At 45.0% G+C, this 24,869-nt stretch overlaps 3 protein-coding genes and 1 non-coding gene across 5 annotated transcripts; 2 read left to right on the plus strand and 2 right to left on the minus strand.

Annotated features, from left to right (window-relative positions):
- LOC110436673 (probable low-specificity L-threonine aldolase 2) lies at positions 666-3,658 on the minus strand. Its single transcript, XM_021464127.1, has 9 exons — positions 2,912-3,658; positions 2,541-2,652; positions 2,212-2,262; positions 2,039-2,110; positions 1,801-1,933; positions 1,594-1,652; positions 1,408-1,505; positions 1,053-1,119; positions 666-961 (listed from the first exon to the last, which is right to left on the minus strand). The coding sequence occupies exons 1-9, from the start codon at positions 3,346-3,348 to the stop codon at positions 878-880; spliced, it is 1,113 nt and encodes a 370-aa protein (XP_021319802.1). The 5' UTR covers positions 3,349-3,658; the 3' UTR covers positions 666-877.
- On the minus strand, positions 7,602-12,114 carry LOC8075931 (probable low-specificity L-threonine aldolase 1). 2 transcript variants are annotated; one of them, XM_002448142.2, is made up of 10 exons: positions 11,884-12,114; positions 10,327-10,786; positions 10,096-10,207; positions 9,933-9,983; positions 9,745-9,816; positions 9,535-9,667; positions 9,191-9,249; positions 9,001-9,098; positions 8,135-8,201; positions 7,602-8,045 (listed from the first exon to the last, which is right to left on the minus strand). In XM_002448142.2, exons 2-10 carry the CDS (start codon positions 10,767-10,769, stop codon positions 7,962-7,964), a joined length of 1,119 nt encoding a protein of 372 aa, XP_002448187.1. In that variant the 5' UTR covers positions 10,770-10,786; positions 11,884-12,114; the 3' UTR covers positions 7,602-7,961. The 2 variants fall into 2 exon arrangements, with proteins under 2 accessions (XP_002448187.1, XP_021319745.1); XM_021464070.1 differs by lacking the exons at positions 7,602-8,045; positions 8,135-8,201 and adding an exon at positions 8,696-8,922 and having other exon boundaries at positions 11,884-12,024.
- Positions 21,095-21,167, plus strand: TRNAR-CCG. The gene has a single exon. It is a non-coding gene; the product is annotated as a tRNA-Arg (tRNA).
- LOC8054277 lies at positions 21,236-23,449 on the plus strand. The gene has a single exon (XM_002446742.2). The coding sequence runs from the start codon at positions 21,534-21,536 to the stop codon at positions 23,211-23,213; it is 1,680 nt and encodes a 559-aa protein (XP_002446787.1). The 5' UTR covers positions 21,236-21,533; the 3' UTR covers positions 23,214-23,449.

Here is a 24,869-nt window from a genome sequence, read left to right on the forward strand (position 1 = left end):
GATACCGTCTGTGTGATGGCTTGCTTTGCCGATTGCCATCTGGTGGTGGTGGTGGTCGGAGGTCGTGGAACCGGCGGCGGATCGAACGGCAGCGATGCAAGGGTATGTGGCTCTGGGCTACGCTCCTGTACTGTACGTACGTACTGCCAGCACTGCTGATATTTTTCTCTGGATACGGAGCACGCTCCGGCTCCACGCGGACCACGCCACTCAGGCTCCTGTTTACTGTTGGGCACAGCACAGCGCTGTGCAGCATAAACGACACAGGTGGCGTACGTTGTGTCGCACGCACCAGCTGTGCATCAACAACTCAAGGAGCTACGGCCTTCAAAAACAGGGAGAATCTCTCTGCTCATGTTGCGAAAAAAAAAAAACCATCGCGATGTTTCATATGCAGAAAGCAAAGCTCATGTGCAGTGAGTGAGAGTTCGGTTCATTAACCTCATTTCTACCCTTCCACAAACATCGAGAACTGCATTATTCCTTCGCATCTGTAATGCTCTGCTTTACCTTAACCTTCTATCATATTTCTTCTCTGTGTATATAAAGGTTTTCCTTTGGCTATATATAAATGTTTTCTTTTACCACCAGCTGAGCTTTGTTCGCTGATTTGTTGTGAGAGAAAAATAGGCTGCCAGATTCGGCAAATAAACTCGAGCGATGTCGATCTTTCAAAAAAAAAATTAACAGCGCCCGTATTATTACCGGTGAAAGCAGAGACACAAGAATGAGCAAATCCAAGCAAAGACTGAACAGCAACAATTATTCGGGACATGCGGCCTGACTACAATAGCTAGCTATAGCTTCGGTCACTCACAAACAAGCAGGGCACCAACTAGTGTGAATGCATCAGGTCGGCAGAATCGAAGTGATCGATCTAGTGCCCATATGAGCTTTTGGTAGTTCCGTTTGTCAGATGCTCGAATTCAGTACTGCCTTTCAGTAGTTCTTCAACAGCTTTCTGAAACACAAGAAACCGTATTGTCACAGAAATGAAACGCTACCTAATAACAGTGAAAGATGGAAAGTTAGTGGTCCATGCTTTTGCATACCTCGACACATGTCAATGCATACTGAACATCGCTATCTGAAATTTGGTAATGGATCACGAACCTAATCCTGCGTGACACAAAGAGTTCAATATGGACAGTTAAATGCGGATCTTACAAAAATTTAGATATGATTATGAACTTCTTGGAGGAAAAAAAAGGTTGATTCTGCTAGTTGAACGTAGAGTTTCAGTCAGACTACGGATAACAGTTCTAGTACTATGCAGTCTAGCTTGTTACTGAAAACTGAAGACAATGTTGCAAAGACGGCCAAAACAATGTTAGGAATAAAGGATAGACTAGAAGAGTGATCATGTTATTGAGTCCAAAATTACTCAGTAAGAGAATAGAACTTCACCTTTTTGAACTAGCTGGCATTGCAAGCACATTGTGTTGTTCCAAGACTGCACACAGTTTGTCAGGTGATATTCTTGGATCCATGATATCAAAGAATACCTTACAAAGAGTTGATATGTGCATATAAGACCCTTATTACAGTTAACAGTGAAAAGTAAGAGGATGTATTGCAGGCTAAGTGGCTAACCATATTTGTCTGGACCGAAGCCGAATCCACTGTAAGCTGTTCAATTTTCTTCAGTCCCTCTAAGAAAATGAACCAAGACATACAAACTTCAATATTAAAACTCCACAAACAGAACTAATGTTTAGAAAGCAAGTGGATTTTCAGACATTGTGAGTTGTGATTGTCAAAATGAAATTAAAGTTTGATTCCAAAACTAGACAACGGAACCTGCCAAAACTTTAGCCTTTCTGTGGTCATCCGCGAGCTTTCCCACAGTGTCACGAATGGCAACATGAGCAGCAGCACAAAGAACTCCCACCTGTCTCATTCCACCACCTAGGGTCTTTCGGAGAATTTTGGCCTGAAGGAATGTTCAAATTACTACTATAGCTTGATCTCTGCAGTTATATTTTTTTCAATAAAGTTGCATCTCTGCTGTTTAAACTTAGAAATTGATTGATCTGACCTTGTCAATGAAGGCCTTCGAACCAACAATAATTGATCCCACGGGTGCGCCTAATCCTTTTGATAGGCATACCTAGTTCCGGAGAAAATAAATCGACACAGTCATATGTTAAGTACAGCCAAACATACGCAGGTTTATAGATCGAACACAGTAATCAGCAAACTGAAACATACCGAAACTGAATCAGCAGCTTTCACAAGTCTATCTACAGGAACTCCAAGTGCCTGGCACAAAGAGCAAGATGTGTTAATACTTGATAAGAGGCTAGGACGCTCTGCGCAAATGTTAAAAATTTCTAAGTGAGAAAGGCTGCTATTATGCTCCGTGCTTAGATATATGGTTCACCATTCAGATGTGAACCCTCTAAAATTTTCATCTCCGAATACAGAACAATGAAACATACTACATCCTAACTGGTCGTTTTACTAACTCTGCTGCAGGAAGTTTCAGAAGCAGATATAAAATTACAGTACAGCACACATGCATGTACAACACTACTCACCACAGACGCGTTAAAGATGCGAGCTCCATCAATATGAAGCTTCAAGCCATGGCTCTTGGCAATTTCACCAACCTTGTCAGTGTATTCTACTGATAAACATTTTCCACCAGAACTGAAGAAACAGATAGAAACATACGAATTAATCAGATGAGAAAAGGTTATATATTCTACTCGGGGGTATCTCACGTTTTTTCCCCTCATATTCTCTCTTCCCATCTTCTCCACTCCAGCGAGAGAAAGGCGGATCTCACCGCGGTTAGAGAGGAGGGCGAAGAGGAAGGTGGAGAAAACCTCGGGTGTGAGAGAGATGGGGATGAAACATTCAAATCCAAATAGGAACAAGATTGGGGACAGGCATCTGTGCAACTCACTTCCCGTGTGTGTTCTCCAAGCAGATGAGCCTGGTCGTCGGGTAATGAAGATCCGGATGCCTGATGGCGGCGACGATCTTGTCAACATCCATGGTGCCGTCGGGGTTATTCTTGACGGTCCTGGGGTGCACGCCGCCGATGGTGGAGATGCCGCCGTTCTCGTAGACGTGGATGTGCGAGTTGTCGCCGAGGATGGCCTCGCTGCCCCTGACGTCGCAGTGCACGAGGACGGAGATGAGGTTGCCCATGGTGCCCGACGGCACGAAGAGCGCGGCCTCCTTGCCCATGATCGCGGCCATCTCCGCCTCGAAGCGCTGCGCGGTCGGGTCGGCGCCCAGGACGTCGTCGTCGACGACGGCGGCGGCCATGGCGGCCCGCATCGCCTCGGAGGGCTTGGTCACCGTGTCCGACCGGAGGTCCACCACCTTGCTCGCCATTTAGCTGGTGCTGCTCGAACAGAACCTCTAGCTACACTACAGCTCCCTCCAGGCCTCCACTGCAGCGGAGCGACAGAGTCGTCTCCCAATAAATTACACACGCCAAAGCTCACGAACGAATTGGATGCTCAACCACCACGCTTTGTCTTTGAGATATGGTTTGCTTTCTCCTTGAAAATTGGCAATTTTTTCGCGCTTTTGGAAGTAATACCAGTATGATGGCTGATGATGCATTGATGCTCATTGCACTTGTTTCCAACAGAACACAACACCAGCCTACACGCTAGAGGCCAAAAGGACCGCTCAGAGTCGCCACAGTCCAGGACGCCCGCTCGCTCCCAAACGAAGCAAACAGGCGAGGGAGTCAGGAGACGACTCCGACGTCGTCCTCCTCCACACGCACACGTCGACAACGTATGCGTCCAGGTGCGCCGTGTCCAGACTACAGACTGCACTGGTCACTGGAAAGAAAGGGATACAGAACAAAGTCTGATAGTGATCGCCCACGCCCAGCTACGAGCTACGGCGACGTGGCCCGTGTCACGCATTCAGTCAGTTAGAAGTCTATCAAAATTCAAAATGGGTAAAGACAAGAGAAAGAATCGCACGGATCGTTTGAGTTTACCTGCCGAATTTGTCAATCATTTAGCAGTATTTTCAGCTCCAAGAATTAGAGGCCTGTAAAGAAGCAGGTGGTTTATAAGATTCTGCAAAGATACCACATCAAATCTGTTGAAGTCCCTGGATTATCCGATGAACACCAGTAAGCTGCGCTTATGTTGATGTTTCATTATTCTAGTCGTATCTTTTTGTTCTGAACTTCGATTTTGATGATCCCGAAATTGTTGGAAAGCTTATGAAAACAGTATTGCTATATGTCAACCGGTTAATTTAGGATCATCTCTCAACTTTTTTTTTGCTGTCGGATGGCGTCCCATCTGTTTCCTAGAGGGAGCCGGCTTTAGGCGGCCTGCTTGTCTAGTTGCGTGGTGCAGCGTGTATGTGAGCAAAGGAGAGGGAGTTGCTCGTGGGGCCCGTGCTGGTTGCCAAGAGAGAGGTCGACGCTGTTTCCTTGTGCGCGGGCATCTTCGGCAAGGGTGCCTCTTCCGGTTCACGGTTGCAATGTTTGAATTTTGTATTTTTAAAATTTTGTGAAGAATTTATGAATAATTTGATATATATTTCTCTGATTTCTGGAATCCATAAAAATAATTTGTCATTCTTTTTGAAAATTTGACATATATTTGTGTTATTCATAAATTACACCACTCTTTTAAATAAGTTATACTGAAGAAATTATTGTAAATATAGTAATAAGATAGTGTAAATACAGCTATAAAACAATGTAAGTGCATAGAAAAATTCAGTTGATGGGAAGGACTAAATCAACCGGTTGTTGGCTAGACAGATCCTATGAAAATATCTACAATTTGAATTTGATAGTATACCCATTTGACCAGACAAATCCAACTCAATAATCTCTTTGTCCCGACTTGTGCATCCCTATAAATGGGTCCTTGTAACTGTGTTGTCGCTAAAATCATCAAAACCATATATAATCATGCACATTGGCTCATAATCCCATACAACATACCACTTTGCTAGCGGACTCACTAAATAGCGAACGTTCATCAGATTTGAATCTAGCGAACGATCATACAACCCCACGACTTTCCTTTTTTGGCAAAAAAAAGAAATCCCGCAATTTTCTATTTTTGGAAAGTTTTCTATTTTAGGCAAAAAAATCGCTACTTTTCTTTTTTGAAAATTTGTACTCACAACTTTTACGTAAAACTTATGGAACAAACTTTTACGTATAACTCATATACATGACTTTAATATATATCTTCACTGTGACAAAGTTACACACATAACTTATACATATAACTTACTACATGATAAAGTTATACACATAACTTTTATCTATAATATTTTATGGAACAAGTTTATCAACATAATTTATGACAAGACAATTTAGCGAACGTTCAAAAAAGTTACAATTAAAACTTAAGCATATAATTTAATTAAACCAATTTTAACATATAAGTTAATAACTGCAAGTTAAGCACAAAATATAATAAATAAAATAGCTTTGCAAAAAGTTAGACATAAAAGATTATAATTATAAGTTAATATCTACTAGTTACATGTAGAAAGTTAGATATAAAAATTGTGTACAGAAAGTTAGATATAAAAGTTACGTGCAAAAAGTAAATAATTATAAAATTTACATCTAGCATTTTAAAATAAATGTTTTACTTTTTTGTGACATCAGCGGTGGTTATGGAAGAGCACGCTAGAAGAGGAGGTAGTTTGAACCTTTGTTATATCAAATTAAGTGAACGATCGCCCAAAAGGGTTGACAACATATATAAAAAGAAAAAATTGATAGACTTATATAAAAAATAAAAAGAGAAAAAAAGGCAAAAGAAAATTTTAAAAATGTTTTATTAGCTTTTGTGTTTTAAAGTTTTGGCATAAGTTGTAAGTTATATGGTATAAGTCATATGGTGATAAGTTTTGCAAAGTGTTATACCAAGTTGTTAGTATAATTTATAGAAATAAGTTATATTCTATAATATATATGTATAACTTAGTTACCTTCTAAAAATGGAAAGTTGCGGAAATTATCATTTTCAAATAAGGAAAGTTGCGGGAGTAGCTGATGGTTCGCTGGATTCGTTACTAGTGAACGATCGTGGAATTGGATTTGCGCTTTGCTAGTTAAGTACAATGGCGCATAAGTCCCTATCATACAAGTTTTTCACTAATATAGGGTCATTAGCAGATTTGTCACACAAAGAACCTCCCATGCAAAACACTAGGTCCTAGGACATTTGAAATAGCAATAAACAAGTAATCCATGTAATCCTAATCCCACATATAAACCATAGGGCACCTAGCTTTCAGATGGCTTTGGAAGAGCTCCTGGCCAAGTTAAGTCTTTTTTACTACGGGTTACAAAAGTTTAACATAGAAATATGTTAAGTCCTCAGAAAAAGCTTCTGCCGACTTTGATTTATAATCAGCAGAGGCTATACCTGTTGAATATGCTTGCACAGATACCCTAGCGGAAAAGGGATAGCTCGACGGCCCTAAAATGGCCCAGGAGGTCCGTGATGTCAAAAGGGTAAGGCTAAGCACCCTCATTCCCTCTCGCCTAGCCGGTGACAAAGCCAACGCAAAAGTCACGTGAAACTCACACCTGTCTCACCATGAAGCCTCAACTTTTTCATAAGAACCTTCCTTGCCTGGCGTCCGGCTTAGCTGTTTTTACAAATTCCTTTAGTTTTAGTTTTACTAGATAAGCCGCTCCACCAAACGAGTCAGAGTATAAGCTATGCCAACCATACTTTTATCTTACATGAATACATGATAATAAGATATATGTTGTTGACTTTCATCCACCTTTTCTCCTTCATGTCGTGCATGACCACAGACTGCATGTCTCTACATCTCGTGCCTGACACGACACGAGCACAGAGTTCCTCCTAGTTCTATCTTTACATGAGCACAATTTCTTCCCAATTTATCTTTATACAAGGATCATACTAAAAACATGTTTGGTTAGACGACCAGAATGCATTGTTGACCATGCAGCAGCCCCATACCATTGATTTCGATCGCTTGGCAGATGGGATGGATGCCTATAGGAGGAGCTGCCTGCCAAACGACCGCAACAACTGAATGTTTTGAATTGGCCCCTCCTAGCAACTGAATTTTGCCCATATACTTATACTATTTTATTACTATATTTATAATGATTTCTTTAGTGTAATTTGTTGGACAGAGTGATATAATTTGAGGATAGCACAACTTCTACTTCTATGGATTGTAGATCTCTGATAAATATATGTCAATTTTTTTAAAAAAATACAAATTATTTCTATGGATTGTAGATATCAGATAAATTTATGTTTATTATTAACAAATTGTTCACAGTTTCTAGAAAAAAAATACAAATTCTTCACATATCACAGACTGGAGGGGGTCGCGCCTGCAGCCGCAGCGGGGAGTGGCGGCGGACGATTGGCCTGGGGGTCGACGGCGGAGGGAGGGCCGGTGCATGCTTGGGGGGAGGGGGGGGGGTTGGAGGGAGGGCGAACGGCAATAAAGCACGCCACGTGCCAGATCCGACGGCCAAAAATTCAGTTGTCAGATGCTCCCAAAACAACCGGTTGCTCTCTAGCAATTATCTATAAGTAATAAGGGCGGCACTATAACACAAGAAACAGTATTATCTGGGTCACATATATTCTGCATTGGCAATGCTCTGTCTTTAACTTTCGATGTCAATGTTTTTGCTCGGTGCATACAGCATACAAAGCATACAGTGCATCTGTCTTCTTCTCGAGCAAATTTCGTTGCATCCCTCTTACCAAGAAGCGGAAACGGATCAAGCAAATTCTCGGAAGGTAAACTACAACACAAGAACGAACGCATGCGAGTGATGGGTGAACAGCTATAACTATCCAGCAAAGGTGTGGCTACAATTTAACAGCTAGCGGTTTTTTTTAACAAACGGGCAAACGAGGAGTGTGCCTATTTCATTAATAGAGAAGAGTTTTAACAGCTAGCGTTGATCACAAACAAGCAGGGCACCAGGCTGACGTCTAGTGCCAATATGCGTTTTTGACAGTACCATTTGTCAAGTGCTCCAACTTTGTACCGCCCTTCAATAGCTCTTCAACAGCTTTCTGAAAACAAGGAAAATGTACCGATGATGACCACACTAACAGACGAAGTGAAAACTGGAAGCAGTTCGAGGCTCCAAACTTTTGCGTACCTCGACACATGTCAGTGCATATTGAACATCGCTATCTGAAATTTGGTAATGGACGACGAACCTGACACTGCATGATACGAAGTACATAGCTCAATGTGGGTATCTAACTCTGCCCATCATTAAAGATACTACTGTAACTGTTTAGATTAAAGTCTGATTTGCTAATTGATCATAGAGTTTCTGTAAAAATAGGGACAATAACCCTTCTTATTCTTTTAAATATAGGCAGCTATGTTCTTTAAAGTGAAAAAAGGAATAATACTTCTTGACCGAGCCATCGAGCTTATCAGTCAAAAAATGAAGATATGATAATGAAAAGGAGACAATGTTAGGGGGTTTACATTATCACCAATAGATTTTCGATAAATGTGATATTTATTCTTTTATCAGTGAAGCACAATATAATTAGTTTTATCACCCAAAAATATCAGTGATATGAATTGCCCACCAACTGAGCAACCCAATAACTTGTAAACTTTGAAACTATGTTTGTTGTAATATTTGGGACTGTGTTTACTACTTAACCAACGGAGTTTGATATTCACTCATTGTTATGTGTTGTTTTTTTGTGCTAACTTGTTTGGAGAGAATCTATATGGTTTTCTGTGCAAATTGACAGTCTTTTCTCCAAACTTTGGTAAAAAGAAACCATATCACTGATAGAATTTTGATCCCATTTATCGGTCACATCTAATATTTTCTATAACAAGAAAATAGGAGACTGAACATACAAGGCCATATACGCTTCATATGTAGAGGCAGGGATATTGTCTTTAAAATTCCATTATCTAAGAAAGGAGACTGATCATGTTACTCAGAGAATGCAACTTCACCATGTAAACAGGAAATAAAGAATGGAATTTCACCTTTTTGAACTTGCTGGCATTGCAAGCACATTGCGCTGTTCCAAGACTTGGCATAGCTTGTTCGGTGAAATGCGTGGATCCACGATATCGAAGAACACCTTATACAAAGTAAAGGTATGTCATATACTGGACCTTTTCAGTTTACATTGTGGAAAATAAGAAAATATAGCGCTTCATCTTTTACACTGACCATATTGGTCTCAACCGAAGATGAATCCACTGTAAACTGTTTAATTTTCTTCAGGCCCTCTAATATAAGAAAACGAAATGGAGTTACAAGGTCAGGAATAAAAGCTAACACAAGGATTTAGTTTCTTTTCTAGAAATACCATGAAAAGAGCAGTGTTTTGTTTTCCTTGTATGTATTAGATAGGATGAAAAAAAATGAAAATCCTGGGTACTAACAATAGAAGGTTTTTTTTTTGTCTGTTGGGTGTGTGTCAAGCAGAGGGGCTGTTCAGGGCTTGTGAACTCTGAATAATAACAAAAATGAAGTGAAGCTAGACTGAAAAGAAAACTATAAATAAATGAAACCTGCCAAGGCTTTCGCCTTCCTGTGATCATCCGCAAGCTTTCCCACAGTGTCGCGAACAGCAACATAAGCAGCAGCACAAAGAACTCCAACCTGTCTCATTCCACCACCTAGGGTCTTCCTAAGAATTTTAGCCTGAAGGCAATATTTCAGGTTTCCACTATAACATGATCTCTGCAGTTTTAAACTTAAAACAGAGAAGTTGATCAGACCTTGTCAATGAAGGCCTTTGAACCAACAATAACTGATCCGATGGGCGCGCCTAACCCTTTAGATAGGCATATCTGTAGTTCATGTTTCAGAGAAACAGAATCACCACTCATATATGTTACCTGAAGCTCATTCATATGCATGTTGTAAATTGACCGCACAAGCACAACCCAGCAAACTAACGACATACCGAAACTGAGTCGGCAGCTTTTACAAGTCTATGTACAGGAACTCCCAGCGCCTGGCACAGTAAAGCACACAGAGATGTTAATCCTCTATTACCTATGCCTGAAAGCAGAACAATGCTTGGTTTATACAGCTCCCTGCGACAGCGAGAATGTTCAAGTGCTTACCACAGAGGCATTGAAAATACGAGCTCCATCAATGTGAAGCTTCAAGCCGTGGTTCACGGCAATTTGGCCAACCTTGTCTGTGTATTCTACGGACAAACATTTCCCACCACAACTGCAGAAGAAGTAAGAAATATACAGATTATTACTTTAAGTAAAAAAAAAGAAAGCATGATATATATGAATTTGACTAGCAAGGTGAGCAGCAGCAGCTAACTCGAGCGATGGACTCACTTGGCATGTGTGTTCTCCAAGCAGATCAACCTGGTCGTCGGGTACAGCAGCGCCCCGTCCGGGTTCCTAATGGCGGCAAGAATCTTATCGACGTCCATGGTGCCGTCGGGGTTGTTGGGCACGGTCCTGGGGTGCACGCCGCCGATGGTGGAGATGCCGCCGTTCTCGTAGACGTGGATGTGGGAGTTGTCCCCGAGGATGACCTCGCTGCCCCTGACGTCGCAGTGCACGAGGACGGAGATGAGGTTGGCCATGGTGCCCGAGGGCACGAACAGCGCGGCGTCCTTGCCCGTGAGCGCGGCCATCTCGCCCTCGAAGCGGCGCGCGGTCGGGTCGGCGCCCAGGACGTCGTCGTCGACGTCGGCGGCCGCCATGGCGGCGCGCATGGCGTCGGAGGGCTTGGTCACCGTGTCCGACCGCAGGTCCACCACCTTGGTCACCATCCTCCTGCTCCGCGCCGCTGCAGAGGAGGGAGCGAGAGAGAGTCTTTAGGAGGGTGATGGATTGAGATGGACCTGCGAAAGCTCACGAACCGGACGCTGGACTGGTGTGGGTGTTTCGTCACGTCCGGATACTTGGTACTACGTACAGGACTTTCGCTACAGGTACAGCTTTGTCTGGCCTAAAGCTTATGGTTTGTTGCTTTGTCTGGCCTAAAGCTTATGGTTTGTTGCTTTGTCTGGCCTGCAGCACTAGCAGTATGTGTAGTGCACCAGCTGTTTGAGGTTGCTATACAGCAGCCTGCAGGAATGCTTGGCCCTCTCATCACTCACTAGCCGGGGCCGGGGACGGACGAAGCAGGACGCTTAACTGGCAACTCAACTCCAACACGGCAGATCAGAGGTGAAAAAGAGGTAAAGCAAGAGTACAAGGCAACATCGTCGCCGTTCGTTCACTCGTGCAGGGCTGCAGGCGGCCCGAAACAAAGAAGGGGTCGTCCGGCACCAAAGAGAGAGGAGACGACAGGGACGAGCCGACGTCTCGTCCCCGCCCCCACACGTTCACGCCGTGCGCGTGTAGGGTGCACCGAAAGCGTGCACCGCGCAGGTGACGACGGGGGAAGCAGGGTGGGGCGCACACAACTCTATCCGCCCAGCTACCACGGAGCTTGGCGTCGTGTGGCGTGGGCGCGTGGTCCGTGTCACGCTCACGCATTTCGCCAAGAGCCGCTCATCAACATGGACGGGGAAAGACACGGAGCGCGCGACAGAGATAAACGCACAGGCACGCCCACAGCGAGCGCGAGCACGCACGGCTCCAAGAACGCGGTGGAAGGACGCGCTGCGCACGGGGAACGACTCCACCATCAATCGCTCCCAGTCCCCAGCACTGGGAGTCGCGACGCCCTCGTGAAAATCACTCCGGCGGTCACGCGAGAGACGGGGCTCAGCTCACGGAACGCGACCGCCGACCGGTCGAGGAGGGAGAAACGAGACCAAAACGGGTCCATTTCGGCAAATTCCCCCGTCCGTCGACAATATCATCGCGCGCGGCACAAACACGGCAGGGAGGGGAGTATGTAAAACAGAGGAGGGAGGGATTTGCAGGGTCGCGCACCGGGATGCGGAGGATGAAAACGGAGGCGGCTCCCCGACCTGTCCTGCCGGCCACTGGGGACGAGCGTAGCGGCGGAGGTGGGGGAGTGGTCGAGTGGAGGCGAGTGGCGTGCGGTGGTGGGGGAGCCTTGGCCTTGGCGGACGCGGGGCGGCCGTGTTTTTTATAGAGGGCCATGGCGGGGACGAGAACAAGAGGCGCAGGCGGCGCCCCCGGAAGGGTGGAGGGCTCGCCTAGCCCAGCGACGTACACATCAGCGGGCGCCAGCCGCGAGCTTAATCTAGGTGCCCCCGAGCCCGAGCAGCAGCCGGGCCATCTGGCCAGCGCACCTGTTTCCTGACCACCCGTTGTCACGCGCCGAGCTGAGAGGGTTGCTGCCGTTTGGCTTTTGTTCCCGTCCGCGCCTACTCAACACCAATTGTGCTTATGCGCCACTCAGTAAAACGTGGAGGTGAGTTCCTTAACTTCTTTTTTTTTTGCTTTGCACAATCTCCCATCCGTAGATAAGGAAAAATATCGAGTGCGCATGACAACACAACATTTGACGTTATTGGATTTACTCTAAAAACTACTTTTATTTAAGATTTTGTTAATGAAACTGCTTTTATTTAAGATTTTGCTACAAAAGTTTGGTTCAAGACAAACTGAAAATGACCTATATATATGTTTGTAATGGGTACATTTGTGTCACCATGTCTCCATCTGAATGAAATTTATTTCACCACGTGATATGAACACCGGAGGTACAAAGATCCTAAGGGGAGAAGAATGACGCAGTGTGCTCGGGGAGCAGACACGGGCCCACGGCGGCTGCAAGTCGCCATCGGTTTGGATCCACCGTGATAAGCTAAGGAATCTTGGGCGACCAGCTGAGACCCCTTTGTGTCCACTAGAGCCCAATACGGACGGAATCGTCTGCAAGGGACAGTTTTCGTTTGCAATTCGCATCAAAGATTTTATTTAACAAACATTATCTAATCATAGAGTAACTAGGTTTAAAAGATTCATCTCGTGATTTATAGGTAAACTGTGCAATTAGTTTTTATTTTCATCTATATTTAATACTCCATGCATGTAGCGTAAGATTCGATATGACGAAGAATCTTAAAAAGATTTTGGTTTTTGGGCGAATTAAACAATGCCTAAGTGCGGTGCCGGGAACATTCTTCCAGATTATGGTAGCACCACACGAGTCCAATGCAACCTCTAATTCCACTTTCAAGGTTTCACCTACGCAAGCGGCAAGCGGGACTGCGGGAGTGATCATCAGTGCATCGCCATGGTCGCGCGCGCCTGGTTCTGCAGCATGCATGCACGCATGAGGGCATGCAAGGCAACTTGGTTTTGACGGCCTTGAATGATTAATTGTCACCTGCCAAGTCCAAATCCGCTTTGACCATTTTTCGTTTGCAAGCGTGGAAAATAAGCACGCCGTACCGTATGCTAATCGCTCACAGTTACAGCGTGGTACGTGTCAGGTACGTACAAGTATACCATGCGCCTGACCCACGGTCTAGCTAGCTGTAGCTGAGGGGAACGCATGCAGGCTCTTGGCCCGATGGATCACGATCGACGACGCCGCGCTGCAGCTTTTGCTTCGTTGGTGCTGAGTCGTCGTAGCTGCACGGCTGGCGGATAGGGTACGTGGTGGACCTGACCTGCGCGGTGCACGCCGTGCCGCCTTCGCCGTCCGCCCGTCCAAGTGCACGCCCACTGCACGGTGACGAGGATAGCGCACGGGCGCACGGCGGCATAGCGTGCGCTTTTTTGACTCAGCAAGATTATTGGTCTTTGGTGACTTGTTGGTCCCTCGTCACTCTCCTGCCTCCTGCCATGCTTCGTGTGTGGTAGTACGAAATATCTGCGTGTGTGGTGTTGGTGTGTGCTCGTGATTTGTGATCCAGCTCCTGCTGCTGGATAAGCGCCGAGGTTAGGTGGAGCTCCTCGTCCTCGCCATCGTCCACCAATACACTCTCTCGCTCATGCATGCAATTTTTGGTCTTCTACCATGGACGGATCGGTTCGTTCAGCACGGTGGCCACAAAGTGAAAGTGGTGGCCAAAAACTTGCCGTGCTGGACTTCAGTTCTATAATCCTCCTCCTGGAAAACGTGGATTATAGGTTCTGATCGCGTCATACGTAGACATCCAGCAGGGGCATGTTATCCATCTCGCAGAGTTGGGGAGTTTGAAGTTATAGGACATATTTGCATGGTAAGGACTAATTGTTAGCTAACTAAAATCAGCCATAGAACTGACCATTAAACACGGGTCCTTAGAGCAACTCAGAGTTGATAAAAATGGATGGCTAAACTCGTGATTTAGACCTTGTTTAGTTCTCAGAAAATTTTACAAAAATTTTCACATTTCTCGTCGCATCGAATCTTGCGATACATGCATAGAGCATTAAATATAGATAAAAATAATAACTAATTACAGAGTTTACCTGTAATTTGCGAGATGAATCTTTTGATCCTATTTAGTCTATGATTGGACAATATTTATCACATTCAAACGAAAGTGCTACAATATCCATTTTCCAAAATATTTTGGAACTAAACAAGGCCTTAACCAACATCTAAAATAGAAACCCTAAGAGCAACTCAAAGAGACTATCTAAATCCTTTCTAAATGCTAGGAATAGAGATTTTAATAAAAAATTACCCTCCAACAGCTTGTCTAAATGGTTATGCAAATATAACTATCTTCTATTCCCGATTTTTCACTAGCCAAAAATACAAGATGAGAATGACTCTATAGAGTGCACATGAGAGATAATAAAACTGTTGAAGAATGAAGAAATATAGAAAGCAATTTTTATAAAAATGGTTCTCTAAATAATGACTTAGAAAATGATATTTGCAAAGACTCTTGGAGATGCTCTAACAAAAAACACAAAAAATCAACAGTCTTTCCAGTAGGGTGAGATGAATGGTTAACGGAACATGCAAGCTATATCTAGCATACCAGAATTCCGGAATAAATGACTTGTTATTTTAGAAAGCCAACTCTTTCTTTTTTTCAAAATAGTCAAATATAGATTACATAACATAGATAGATCTTCTGTTGGAGTTGCTTTTAGTAGCATGTTAATGGCTATGGCTGATTAGCTATTTGGAGCATCCAATGCTACATAGGACTAATCAGTTTTAGCCATTAACTAATTACTTCTTTTGTACCTAAAGAAATCAATTCTTACTAACTTTAGGACAAATTAGCAAAGGCCTTGTTTAGTTTACTCTGAAATCCAAAAACTTTTCAAGATTCCTTGTCACATCGAATCTTAGGGCACATGCATGAAGCATTAGATATAGATGAAAACAAAAACTAATTACACAGTTTGTCCGTAAATCGTGAGATGAATCTTTTGAGCCTAGTTTGTCTATGATTGAATAATATTTGCCACAAACAAACGAAAGTGCTACAGTATCGAAATCCAAAATCTTTTCAGAACTAAACAAGACAATATGCTGCCCCTCATTAAATGCGGGCCCAATGTAATACTGAATGTTGCTGTCCTATATCGACCTGCTGATGAAGCCCGTTCGGCCTTTCGGAGACTTCATGAAAGATAAAGTTGTTTTTTTTAATTATTATCAGAAAGCCGATCGGAGTTTTGGTTAGCCTTAGCCTGCTCTTACCAAATTAATCTATGGTTTTTTGTTTGTATGTATTGTGTAAATCTAGCTAGTGCAGGGTGTATTAAGTTCGGGACTGCTAGCGCTCGGACGTCCGGCGCCAGTACCGTATCCGGACGCCGAGCCTCCAACCCGCGCCATCCAGAGAAAATAAAAAAAGCGTCAACAACACATCCGTACGTCGAGCCCCCACCCGCAAAAAGAAAAAAAAGGAAACCGTCCGTCCGCAACCATCTCGCGCTCTGCTCTACTTGCCCCGTACGGAGGACTGCTCTTCGTCCGCTCCCCAGACAAGGAGCCCGTCCCCACCACCGTGAGCACCGGATCCACCTCGCCCCTCGTCTCACCGGTCCCTAGCACATCTGCCCATCGTCAACTCGTCCCGACAGCCTACCCCATAGACTTAACGCTGCAACACAATGCGCGTGATAGTACAACAACATAGATATACTACTACAACAATAGATTGAAGTAGCTGAAACACCATAAAATATAGTATTACAACAAACACTGAACACCTATTACAACAACATGCAAACACTACTACAACATACAGATTGAAGCATTGGATGGAGCAGCTGAAACACCATGAAACCTAGTATTACAACAACAACGAACAACTGCTGCAACAACATGTAATAGCTAATGCAACAGCTAGATTGAAGCATTGGGTGGAGAAACCGAAACACCATGGATATAGTAGTACAACAAACACCGAACAACTCTTGCAACAACATGCAACAACTAATACAACGGTGAAGATTGAAACATTAGATGGAGCAACTGAAACACCATGGACATAGTACTACAACAACACCGAACAACTGCTGCGGCAACATGAAAGAAACTACTAGAACATGCAGATTGAAGTAAGTGAAACAACATCTTGAAACACAGTATTGCAACAAACGACTGAAACCTACTGCAACGTCTAGAGAGAACCATTGCAATGAAGACGAGACCTGAACCTGAGAGCTCGTCAAAATCCTACCCTACTGCAACATCACTTGAAAACGTACTGCAACAAGCAGAGAACACCATTACAACATGCGTGAGCGCTGAAACCCAAAAGCTCATCGAAACCTTAACCACCACCACATCACGTAGATCCAGACCCAAAGGAGAAGTAGGAGGAGGAGGAGCAGAGTTGAAGAACGTAGAGGAGGAGGGAGGAGGGCTAAGTCTAGATCCACAGAAGAAGAAGAGGAGGGCTTAGATCTAGATCCATAGGAGGAGGGAGGGGAAAGAGAGACCTCAGATCCAAATCGTCCCCACCTATCTTATTGGAGGTGCGCCGTCATCCATGGAGGTCGCCGAGCGAGGAAGACGTGCGGCTTGCTACAAGCCACCGTCGCCGCCCCCACTCCGGTAGCATAGAGACATGGAGGTTGTAGCGAGGTGAGGAAGGGAGGAAGGGAGAGAGAGGGATGGCTAGCCAGCGGCGCAGTAGAGTGCGGGCGTGTGTGGCAAGAGAAGCGGAGCAGCGAGAGAAGATGAAAAGTAATGAATAAAACGTGTGGACAGCAGCGCGAGGGAGAGAAGAAGGCAACGAGTAAATCGGAAGCGGATAAAACGAGTGGACAACAGCGTCCGTCCGTCCGGACGTCTTATACATATCATTGCCGTATTAAGTTGCGTCCTCTTCTTCGAGTGGATAAGTTTACCCCTTGGTGACATTTTGTCGAACAAGTGATGGGCAGTCAAACCTAGCAATGGTTTGGGTTAAAACCGGGTTTTTGGTTTGGTTTTACTTTTGGACTGTATTGGTTTGGATTGAAACAGACTGAAAAGTCAGTTGGGCCAGTTTGGTTTGGGCCCTATTAAAGTGGGCTGAACTGGTTTGGCTGTAAATAATAGAGTTTACAATGATTTTTTATTCTATCTATTTATTTTTTGCTTTTGTTTATGGCTAAATATAAACAATAGCATGAGGTGCCGGTGAAATGATGGGTTGGAAATTTATTTTAATGGGTCTAGCGCATAAGTGGTATGGTTTGGTGTGGATGATTGAAGTCATGGTCTAATTTGGTTTGAATTTGACTTTCACATATATATATGTTTTGGATTGGTGTAGGTTTGGTTTGGATCTCAGCCTACTGTCAGGTTCGCAGCAGGAAGCACCGAAGCAGCAGCGAGCACCTCAACGAGCTGGCGAGCCAAATAGCACCTGCGCGTGCGTGACGTCCTACTGGAGACCTCGCTGCTGACCGCACTAATTCACGAACGTTCATTTGAAATGGGCCAGCGAACGACCTCCAACCAATCAAACTATTTTTTTAGAAAAATACTCAATCCCACATGATACTATTTTTGGACGGACCTAGAGACACGCAACTCTCAGACTCCTTTTGAGCGGACGTTGCATGCACTTTTTTTCTTTTCCTATGCAGTCACACGGGCGACGGTAATTTCCTCACTTTTGTATTTTCTTTAAACTACACGTATAATTTAGAAAACTAAGTTACACGGTATAACTTTTAAGATTAACTTAGTAGTTCTAAGTTACACAATATTATCTTTTTTTACGCAAATTTTATATTATTAAAACAGTTGCGAGAATAGCATTCTCTTTACGTTTCATCGGTTTTTTTAGAAATAATCATTCGGGAACATAGAGAAAAGGATTTTAAAAAGGGTGAGGGAGTAAAATAAAAATAACTTTTACACCCTATGTTACACAATAACTTCCATATAGATAATGCGAAGCTATATAACAAGTTACATAATAGATTTGTATAACTTATACAACTATGATATTCAACATCTGTGTGTTTTAAATTGGAAGATATGCAAAATATATATGTGTAAAATAATAAATTCAAATAACAAAGTTGACTAGAAGAAACACTTTAGTTAATACAAATACTAACATGGTTATCTAATATAATGTGATAACACATGAAACTAAATGCAGCAAGTTCATCAAGTAAGTTAAGATGGCGTACACATGAAAACATAAGTTAGATATATAACTATGTACACTAAGTTAATGAAACTAGGAGAATGCCCCGCGCGTTGATGTGGGAATTACCGGTAAAATTATACTATATGCTAGTGGATGATTTTTAGTATTCTAGCATGGACAACTAAAAATATGTTAGAAAATGATGTGGTTTGCTAATGTGAATAACATAGATGCAGGATAAATGATATGTGTTAGTTTGATTTATTACTGGATAATGATGTGAACACTTTGCATGGCGGGATAATGTATTAGTGGGATGATTTAGTGGATGTTGATGTGGGCACTTTGCATGGCAAGAAAATTAGTTAGTGGGATGCTCTAGTGGATGATGATGTGGATGCTTTGTATGTCAAGAGAATTAGCTAGTGGGGTTTATCTATATAAGAGATATAGATAAGTTAGATAGCATTCTTTTGTGGACCGAGGTAGTAATTTAGAATAGAGGGAGTATATAAGTTACACAATACAACTTATGTACATAAGTTACCGAAATTATATATTAGTGCATATACAAAGTTGAATTTTTATTAAAGTTATTCTACACAAACATAAGTTACACCATGCAACTTAGTAAAATAGGTTAGCAACATAACATAGCAGAATAAGTTAACAACATAATTACATGTTATAATTTAATATACATAAATTGCTACTAAAAAATAAAATTCTTTGAAATATATAGAATTGAGGTCTAGTTTTCTTCGTCTTGTCACGCTGATGCAGACGGAATTAAAAATAGACACACCGAGTTTGCATTGTTTTTTGCATGGTGATGTAAGAAATAAGAAAAAGAGGAGCGGAAAAGAAGGGCAGTCAAACTGTATTAACTATCAAATGTTCGCTACATATGAACGTGCGCATAAATGGATTTTTGCCTCGCTGCTGTGCCTCATGCCCTCAGCTGGACCACTGCTTAGCAGCCGGGGTACGGGAACATGGGCACGTTCTCCGTTCCTAAACGTGGAACGGGAACATCATGGAACATCGTTCCCAAATGCGGTGGAACACGAATCATATATAGGAGCAATCATAGGAACGTCAGTCCCAAGCGACTATAGAACTTCGTGGTGTGTGTGCATACTGTGTCCTTCCCTTCCGTGAGCGGTCGGCGAAAAATCTAGATGGTGATTGACTCATTGGCCTAGACCTGCAATGAGCCTTAAGGTTGGAGTTGGACACCCCTAAATGAAACAAAAATACAATAGTAAACTATATCACGTTAAGAATCGAACTCATTTGATTCAAAACAACACGTAAAACTACCTGAGCCAACCACTACGTCCCAAACATGTTTCTTTAGAAAGTAGAACGCGTTCCGCAACTTAAAAGGAACGAGACGAAGCTATATACCCTCTACGTTCCATAGTTTATGAGAATGTCGTACCGCGTACCACGTTCTCGTACCACGTACGTATGTTCCGGGACCACCGGGACGAGAACAGCAAGACCCTCCTCTGGTTTGTAAAAAAAAAAAAAAAAACCTCCTCTGCTCCAAAAAAACACGCAGCTCCTCTGCTCCTCTGCTCCAAGGACAGAGCAGCTCTGCTCCTCCTCGGCGACGCACGCACGGACGCATCCCACGCGCACACCTCGTCTCCCATCCCGCGCATGCACGGACGCCGGCTAGCGCTCATGGAGGTCGTCCCGCTGCAGCAGCACCTCGCCGACGCACGCACGCATGAGGCCGAGAGGCGCAGTGGCCGAGCGGCGCCGCCGGTTCGTTCGTGCTCGTGAAGAAGCCTCGTGGCACGGCCGGCTCGTCCTCCTACCGAGCTCGGCGCTGGCATGGCCCAGCCTACTGCCGAAGTCCTTCCCAGCCTATCCGAGGAAGCAGCGGCGGGGAAGGGGAAGTCCTTCCCAGCCTATCCGAGAAAAGCATGTGTCTTCATCCGCACGACGCACCGCCTCGCCGTCGCCGCCGACCTGCTCCCGCTGGTGCGTTCGTGCTGGCAGCTGGCGCTGCTCAATTGAGCTCGTCGTCAACCTGCCACCACCGCGGCACTTCGATGGCGTCGAGTCCACCAGCGAGATTCCTTTTGGTCGCTTCCAGGCGAGGCGATCTGTGTCCCCGCGCTTACAGCGGCCATCGACCTCATGTCACTCCCGTAGTCCCGTGCTACTGCTGCACCGCAAGGCATCGACGACGACCTCCATCTCCATGAAGGCTTCCGAGTCCGCCGGTACGGTGATACTCCCTTTTTCGTTCGTATGATGATGAAGCAGGACGGGCAAAGTGAATTAAAATGAACAAGTGATACTCCTATTTGGCTGCCTGTTGCTGACGCATCTTGTCTACCTAATCATATCCAAAGAGTCGGTTTTCCTTTTTCCTGGCTCCCCTCAATGAAAGTTGAGAGGTTTCATATGTTGATACAATATATACATTTTAATGGCAAATGGTGCCATGGCAGGGCTTAGAACATCTTTGAACCTGGACAAACAGCGCCCGGCCTTGGCAATGTCACTGAATGGCAGGGATTGTTGTTATAGTTCAGTAGTGACATGTACATGTACTACCCACATTGTAATTTTGTAAACATCAATGTAGGTAACAGATTATAAAAGAACCAATCTGTTAAACAGACAGCCATTATGTCTGGTTGCAAGAAATTGGTCGCATGGCCTAATGGATAAGGCGCTCGCCTCCGGAGCGGGAGATTGTGGGTTCGAGTCCCACTGTGATCGTTTTTGTTGCTCAGCGTGATTTCCTCTCTTTCTTTTTTGTTCGCTTTACCCCTCCAAGTCGCTCTTTTTTTTTTTTTGAGTACGAGATCATCATCGAGGCCCGATCAGCTAAGGATCGCGCTGCGAATCCATCGTCCGATCCAAGTCTTCTCCTGCAAGACCGTCAAAATAATGCAACGGAATCTGCCCCCTGATCTAGGTGTTTCTTTCTTGTGGTAGAGTCGTGCGCTATCTCGCCGAAAACCCGGGGCCGCCGCCATATACACCAATGCAACAACCGCACCTCGCCACGTCTTGTTCGCCGTAGCGATCGATCTCGCACCCGCACGCACCCAAAGTCCAAAAAACCACCCCGGCACCACCAGCATGGCCGTCGACGACGTCGTCACGGCAGCCGCCCACCGCGCGGACGGCGGCGCCACGCCCGCGCCTGCCTTCCCGATCTCCACCACCCTCGTCGTCCCCGCGTCCGTGACCGCCATCTGCATCGCCGCGTCCGCGTACTACGTCTCCAAGCTGCTGTCCTACTACGCCACGTTCGCCGTCTCCCTCGTCTGCTTCGCCCGCGCGGTCTGGCCGGACCGCGTCGGCGCCGCGCTCGCCCGCGCCGACGCCTACGCGCGGGACACGGCGTCGCGCGCGCGCGCCGACCTGGAGGCCGACCTGCGGTTCCTGAGGGACGTCGCGGCGCGAGGAGCGCACCCCGCGACGACGACCGGGCCCGAAGCGTGCGCGGCGCGCCTCGCCGGCTGGTGGAGGAGGAAGTGGGACGAGCACAGGGACGCCGCGTGCGCGGCCAGGTTCGTGCTCCGCATGGTCGCGCTCGTCGCCCGCCTCGCCGCGACCGTGCTGTTCGACGCGGCGTGCGATGAGGCTAGGGCCTGCGCTCCGTCGGTGCTGAGATACTTGAGACGCGTGGTCGATGGGATCAGGCCACCGTCGTCGTCGTCGTGCGACAAGGGCGAGGACGACGGCGAGGCAGCCGCCGGCTTTGTGTTGAAGGACATCGCGTGTCTCGTCGGGGCCGGGTTCTACCTCCTGTTCACCATGCACCTGCTCTTCAGCTTCAACGCCGCCAGTGGGATGCAGTTATGTGCGGTCTGCTTCGCGGCGACGTGCGGCCTGACGATGCTGATCGCTGACTGGATTGACCCGCCGGACGATGATGCCGACGAAATTGACACCACCGCCGTCACTGATGGCAGCAGCCGCCCCGAGGACGATGCCGCCGGCGAGGCAACAAGCCGAGACGAGGAGCTCGAAGTGCGCGAGTCGTGGCGGTTCCTCTGGGTTCTGGTCCTCATCACGCACTGCGTCGACGCGTTCCTCCTCCACGTCACGGTCGGCCCGCAGCCTACGACACTCGCCATCTTGGCCCTCTGCAACTTGGAGGTGCTCAAGGTTGGAAGGCAAGTCCAGATGACGCCGGACGACGACGGGGAGGGAGCAGGAGCTGTCGACAAGTGGCGCCGCGGTGCCATGGTGGTGTACGCGGCGTGCAGCGTCAAGATCTTTGTCGTCTACCTCGTGCTCGACTGTTCCATGGCCGCGCTCGGCTTCTTCTGGCTTTTCGTCATGGCGGACCTCCTGTTGGCTGAGGAGGACAACTTGTCGCACTTCGATGCCTCGGGTGATCAAGATGTCGACGAAGATGGGGAGGGGAGTGCTGGCTTCGAAGGGGACATCACCGGAGGCGACGAGGAAGAGGCTGACGAGGAGGCCAGGGAAGAGCATTCCAGCACGAGCTCATCAGAGAACAAAGAGGAGGAAACTTCGTCTGCGCATTGTTGTGATAGTTCATCATTAGAGGATGAAGACGAAAGATCTGCGTATTGTGATACTCGTTCAGAAGATCATGAGATTTTTGAGGAGCAGGGACGACACGAAGGACTGGATTGCGGCAGCGGCGGCGGCAGCACGGACGACAGCTGGGTTTTTGTAGACGTCGACGATCCGGAGATGCCGGCAAAAGCTAACTGTGGCGCCAAGCGGAGGAAGTCCAGGCCGATCCCACGGAGGCGTCCGAGTTTTAGTTATTTATCGTGATATGAGATTTTCTAGCTTCCGTTAGGATTCTTTGTATAAAGCTTCCATCCGGGATAGAGAGTTCGCTAGGTAAAACTAGATTTAAACTCAAAGACGCATTTTTCTTGCAGTGTGCGTGTGCTGTACTGCTGTGTAGTGTGCAATGCCTTTTAAGTCGTCCCTGCAGTCATTACATGCCCACTGTTGCACATGAACCTCTTTTGTCTTTTAAAAAAGAACGAATCCGTTTTCTACGAGCACAGTTTCCAGTTTTTCTTAGCTTGTTCTCACTGAACGTTCAAATTCTTCCATGGTCGTAGATTTATTTAGTGACCACGTGATGCATTTCAATGTCAACTCTATAGTCTGCCTAGACTCGTGTGTCGCTCTAATTTGAATTTACCCATGATCATATGTTCCAATTCATTTGAGCTCAGACTTTGCATCGTATACATGAACACTTTGCTAGGTGCAAGAAATTAAAAAGAAAGAAAGGTATCAGAGTGAAAACAAAAAAAGATGGTTCAATATTGAACTTATCTCGTGACTTTATAGTTGATAAAATAGGAATGATATCATTCAAGCCCACCTCAGCCTGCGCCGAGCAAAAAAGAGGAGAGTTCTGTCACACGTGAAATGGTCCAAGGCCCATGCGCTAACACGTCAAAGGGGTCAAGGCCCATGCGCCAGGGCCGCCATCGCCATAGATGAATTAGATCAGTTTAGATTGTTTGCAGGCTAAAGTCCAATAGAACTATAAATACAAGGGACTTTGTATCTATTGAATCTTATGCACATAAATTAGAGTTTAACCCAGCAGCCTGCACCGCCACCCCCTGCCATGCCGCCGGTGGCCACCACGGCCACGGCCCTAACACAAAACTTTCACAAATCGGCTATTTAACCTCTTCTAGCGATACAAGCTGGTTCACCTTGATATGTTGACTTGCACCTAAACCTAGTCACTTACTCCCTCCGTCCCAAAATAAAAGTCACTATAGGATACGTGTAGGTTAGACTTTTTTAACTTTGATTAGCTTTGTAGAAAAAAATATATATAATATTTATATCTCTAAATAAATTTATTATGAAAGTATATTTAATGATTTATCTAATGATATTATGTATTATAACTATTAATATATATATATATATGGTCAAAGTTAAAATGTTTGACTTCTCAGGAAATGAGAATAATATCTATTTTGGAACGAAATTTAAAACACAAACTGAGACTAATTTACGAGACAAAATTTTTAAGCCTAATTAGTCTATAATTAATAATAGATTAATCCATAATTGCTATAGTAAAAATATGCTAATGATGGATTAATTAGACTTAATAAATTTGTCTCACTGATTACTGAAGGAATTTGTAATTTTTTATTAGTATTTGAACACCGTATGGACCACCCCATATGCATTTGATATGACACCTATTAAACTTTAGTCTCTATATCTAAATACTCCCTAAACTTTAGATCTAAATACTCCCTAAATTTTAGATCTTGGTGATCTAAACAAACTTTTACCTTTTAGTGAGTACGACCATCCTGTTAACACTAACAACTCTGTATCACGCTATCTCAAGAGCTTCACTGAACGAGTGCTGAAGAAGGTCGACTCTCTACTAATCCATTAGCCTCTTGAGTAGCCGTCACCTACTAAGTCAAGATT

The sequence above is a fragment of the Sorghum bicolor genome, chromosome 6 (assembly GCF_000003195.3).
Source record: "Sorghum bicolor cultivar BTx623 chromosome 6, Sorghum_bicolor_NCBIv3, whole genome shotgun sequence".
In the NCBI taxonomy this organism is placed as follows: Eukaryota; Viridiplantae; Streptophyta; class Magnoliopsida; order Poales; family Poaceae; genus Sorghum; species Sorghum bicolor.

Excerpts from the sequence above, each read along its gene's own strand:
- LOC8075931 (XM_002448142.2), bottom strand. The coding sequence starts at position 10,769 with ATGGTGACCAAGGTGGTGGACCTGCGGTCGGACACGGTGACCAAGCCC. Across the intron at positions 10,208-10,326 it reads TTGGAGAACACACATGCCAA|TTGTGGTGGGAAATGTTTGT; the intron begins GTGAGTCCATCG and ends CTTCTTCTGCAG. Across the intron at positions 8,202-9,000 it reads ATGCCAGCAAGTTCAAAAAG|TGTCAGGTTCGTCGTCCATT; the intron begins GTGAAATTCCAT and ends CGTATCATGCAG.
- LOC8054277 (XM_002446742.2), top strand. The coding sequence starts at position 21,534 with ATGGCCGTCGACGACGTCGTCACGGCAGCCGCCCACCGCGCGGACGGC.
- LOC110436673 (XM_021464127.1), bottom strand. The coding sequence starts at position 3,348 with ATGGCGAGCAAGGTGGTGGACCTCCGGTCGGACACGGTGACCAAGCCC. Across the intron at positions 1,653-1,800 it reads AAAGGCTAAAGTTTTGGCAG|AGGGACTGAAGAAAATTGAA; the intron begins GTTCCGTTGTCT and ends TCATTTTCTTAG. Across the intron at positions 962-1,052 it reads ATGCATTGACATGTGTCGAG|AAAGCTGTTGAAGAACTACT; the intron begins GTATGCAAAAGC and ends CTTGTGTTTCAG.